General features: G+C 46.6%; 1 protein-coding gene across 1 annotated transcript; it reads left to right on the forward strand.

Moving 5' to 3' along the window:
- Positions 1–2,661: 2,661 nt before the first annotated feature.
- LOC143363241 (uncharacterized) lies at positions 2,662–3,645 on the forward strand. Its single transcript, XM_076803850.1, has one exon. It carries the CDS (start codon positions 2,662–2,664, stop codon positions 3,643–3,645), a length of 984 nt encoding a protein of 327 aa, XP_076659965.1.
- Positions 3,646–4,200: the final 555 nt, after the last annotated feature.

Raw genomic sequence — 4,200 nt, forward strand, 5'->3', positions numbered from 1 at the left:
TTTGAAAAATATGGCCACATTTTACGATTCTTCCTGTTTGAAATTCCGTTTTTTTCCGAACTATTTATTGTTTTGTGTCCATTAAGTTGCTGGATATTCTTTAGACATTTTGAAGTGAGGGTCGACAGCGTCTGTCCTAAAATAAAAATTTTCACGTAGTGAAAAGAAGAGCACGGGGAAGGTCATCTACATATTTTACCTAAACTGTTGTTAGGGTGTTGTACACTCCGAGTGTACAGTAAAGGTTAATGCCATCCATAGTACAAAGGACATTGGTTTTTCCAAGCCTGCCGGTGAATAGCGGTCGATCAGTCGGTGCACTTGCAATTAGCTACCTGAATCGCCGAACGCCGCGTCCTTCGCCGGTCTTACCTGGCCGCAATTTTTTAATTTTTGCCTTGCAAAATTGTTTATGCATAGAAATTATTATTATATGATTATTAATAACAATTTCCATCCTCATATACATACGCATTTAGTATCATACGCATTCTATGCAAAAGGAATGTATTTCATATCGTGATATACACGAATATTGAATTTTTCCAGTAAATTCTGCACCGTGACTGCGTCCGTATCCGCAGAGATTTCTAACGCTGCTCAATCATGTCTGTGGGTTGCCCGTGGGCAACACGCTCCAGCATAGGCATCTCGGGGGTGTAGAGGGGAGTAAACAGTTCTACGGTTTTCGGCACTTGGCCTTTGTTGCGAGGACCGTCGAGCGCCCCTCAAGTGGCCTGTCAGTACGCTCGGTCCTTATGGACAGCGACTTCGGCCGTTCGAACAACTTCGGCATCTTGCCCGTCTTGTTTGGGGCGACCTTTATTAGCCACGTTATCCCAAACCGTGCGAAACGCGTTAACACACAATATCGACAAAACCAGTTTCAGGACTGATTCGACCGTCGTCCTAGGCTGGTTGAAAAAACAACCTTCCACTTTAAAGACTTTCGTTGCGAACCGCGTAGCAGATATTCAACGCAAAACGGACATTCAATCATGGCGACATGTTCGGTCAACTGACAATCCAGCCGACCTCATTTCTCGGGGAACCACCGCCGTAGAATTCAACAACAATCACCTTTCGCGCAACGGACCCAAGTGGCTCACCCAAGAGCAAGCCAAATGGCCACTGTCACGTCTGCCGACGTGTTGCTGCGCTAGGTTATAACTAGATGTCACGCCTATCGACATGTTGCGTTAGCTTCTGAATAGATGTCGCGCCCGTCGGGATGTTGTGTTTGGTTATAACTAGATGTCGCGTTAGGTCATAAGTTGTATAATATATAGATAGCCACTACGTTATATCACATAGAATTCTAAGTCCCGTATTCCCTATCTCCGAGGCGCGCCAAGATGCGCGACATTACGTCACCGCGCTCTAGCGAGCCCCACTACGACGCGTAATACGTCACGCGCCCCTCCACGCGATCTCCGAGCGAAGGAGGTCTGGACAATTCCCGAGGAAGTCGGTTCTCATCCGCGACCTGGTCGCGTCAACATCTCGCGTTTCCATTTCAAGCGTTACTACCTCTTACTATATCTAGCTGTTCCAATACTTAGTATTAAGAGTCTTTGTATTCCAACTACTTTTGAATATATATGTATTTAGTGTTAACCATTCAAATCCTGCCATTTATTACCCGCCAATCCCGCGAAAGAGAGTGCCGCGTCGCGCCGGTTGTAAACACTAATTACGCCAGTTATTTCGCCCTCTCGTGTCTAACAATCCAATCCATTCGGCGAACGTCCGCACCATCTCGCGGCCGCGCAGCATCAGGACCAGCATCCTCAGAGAGAGAGAGCCATCGACCTAAGAGGGACAAGGACACCGATACATTCTCCGTAGCCAATTCGAGGGAGCACGGCTGCCCCATCTGTCTCTGTTTCTTGCAATCTGTCCAGGACTGTTGGTGAGTAGCATATCTACATATTTACGTGGAACCGTGGACCCGGCTAGACTTCGAACGTACGAATCGAGTGAGCCAAATGGTTGTAATTTTGAAGCGTCTCTCCGCGGTAAAATCGCGAAGCGTCTTTACCATCGCGTAACCAACCGCGGGACGTAACACCACCAGCAAGATTTGCCAGGTGTGAGGAGCTACCGGAACTACGGACGGTGACGTGTTTAGTAGGCTTGATCACCCAAACCGACGAGATTCTCATGCGATACTCAAGCATTCAAAAACTCAGACGGGTCGTTGCCTATTGTTTACGTTTTCGAACCAAACATCGAGCCTCAGGACCTTTGTCTATTGAAGAATTACAAGACGCGAACGACCGAATAATAAGATTATTACAAGCTGTTACATTTGCTCATGACATACGTGATTTGAAAATCGGAAGATTACCAAACACTAGCAATCTGCTGCCATTGTGTCCGTTTCTTGACGACTCAGGAGTATTACGCGTGGGGGGACAATTGCAAAATTCTACCCTGCCTTTTGAACAGGGTCATACGATACTTTTACCTCGAGAACATCACGTCACCAAACCCATAATTCGTGATTCACACCTACGAAATCATCACGCTGGAATCACAACCACGTTATATGATGTGCGACAATTGTATTGGCCAATAAATAGAAAAAACACCACACGCCAAATCATTAGGCAATGCGTCAGATGTTTCCGGGTAAAACCCACCAGCGTCGAATATGCAATGGGCAACCTACCTGCCGCGCGCGTCACCGAGGGTCGTCCTTTGATCAACAGCGGAATAGATTATTGCGGTCCCTTCTTCATAAAGGCACGACAATTCAGAAATCGGACCCGAGTTAAGGTCTACGTGGCCGTGTTCATTTGCTTTGCAACAAAGGCCGTCCATTTGGAAGTAGTCAGCGACCTGACCACCGAAGCATTTATCGCAGCACTTAAACGATTCATCGCGCGGCGGGGAATGTGCAAAAACCTATATTCAGACAACGGTACCAACTTCGTCGGTGCCAACAATGAGTTAACGGAACTCCACCAAACATTATCTAAGGACGAGAAATTCAATCACTTTCTCACATCCAAATCTATTTCATGGCATTTCATGCCCGCTCTGTCACCTCATTTCGGCAGACTGTGGGAAGCCGCCGTCAAATCATTTAAACACCATGTCAAATGTGTTGTCGGTGAAGAGCTATTCACATACGAACAATTCACCACATTCGTTATCGAGATCGAAGCCATACTCAATTCGCGTCCTCTGACACCACTCTCGTCAGATCCAAACGATATATCCGCTCTTACGCCCGGCCATTTCCTGATCGGTGGTTCTTTGACGTGCATCACCGAGACTGATTTCAACAAATCACCATCAAATCGACTATCCACTTGGCAACATATCCAGAAGGTCAAACAAGACTTCTGGACCCGATGGCACAAGGAATATATTCATCAACTTAACCTCCGACACAAATGGAACAAAGGGTCTAACAACATCAATATCGGGACCATCGTACTTTTGAAGGACGATCATCTCCCACCATTGTGTTGGCATCTGGGTCGAGTACAACAAGTACACCCAGGAACCGACGGTATCATACGCGCAGTAACCGTTCGCACCATCAACGGCACATACAAACGGAACGTTAAAAGGTTAGCACCTCTTCCCGATTCAGACAGTGCACAATCGCTCGGTGCCACGACGTCAGCATAACCAAGGTGAGTCAAGGTTATTACATTTACAATTGATCGATCGACTCGATCAACGAGGGAGAGCATGTTCCGTCGCAACAGAACTGTCATCTTAAGCATGAATCGTTTCTTCATGCTATCGATAAACGAAAGGGTCTTACAGAGGGTCTTTGTTCGTATCTCTTTTTATTTCAAAACATTCGTGATTTAGAGACGTAACCAAATAGCAACTTTGGCCCCTCATAATCTCGAAGCTGTTTACAATCGGACCGACCTAACGATGTTTGTATACACAAGACGGGTCTGAAGAACCTTCGTTTCTTTAGATACGGCCCAAGGATGTATATCCTTCGCTCGCGGCCACTAAGTACGGTCAGGCCATAAATTCATGACACGGTTCAAGGGCCTATGACAATCGACCTTTCGACAGCGTCGAATTACCGAAACGCTTGGTTTTTCCCAAGTTATGCATCGCCCCACTCTTCCATCCAACCAGGCCTCCGCCAGAGCCTGTGGAAGGGAGTTTGAACAATTAAGGGCATGCTGATTGGAAAATGCAAGTTTTCCCTAACCAATC

This window comes from Halictus rubicundus, unplaced genomic scaffold (assembly GCF_050948215.1).
Source record: "Halictus rubicundus isolate RS-2024b unplaced genomic scaffold, iyHalRubi1_principal scaffold0028, whole genome shotgun sequence".
In the NCBI taxonomy this organism is placed as follows: domain Eukaryota; kingdom Metazoa; phylum Arthropoda; class Insecta; order Hymenoptera; family Halictidae; genus Halictus; species Halictus rubicundus.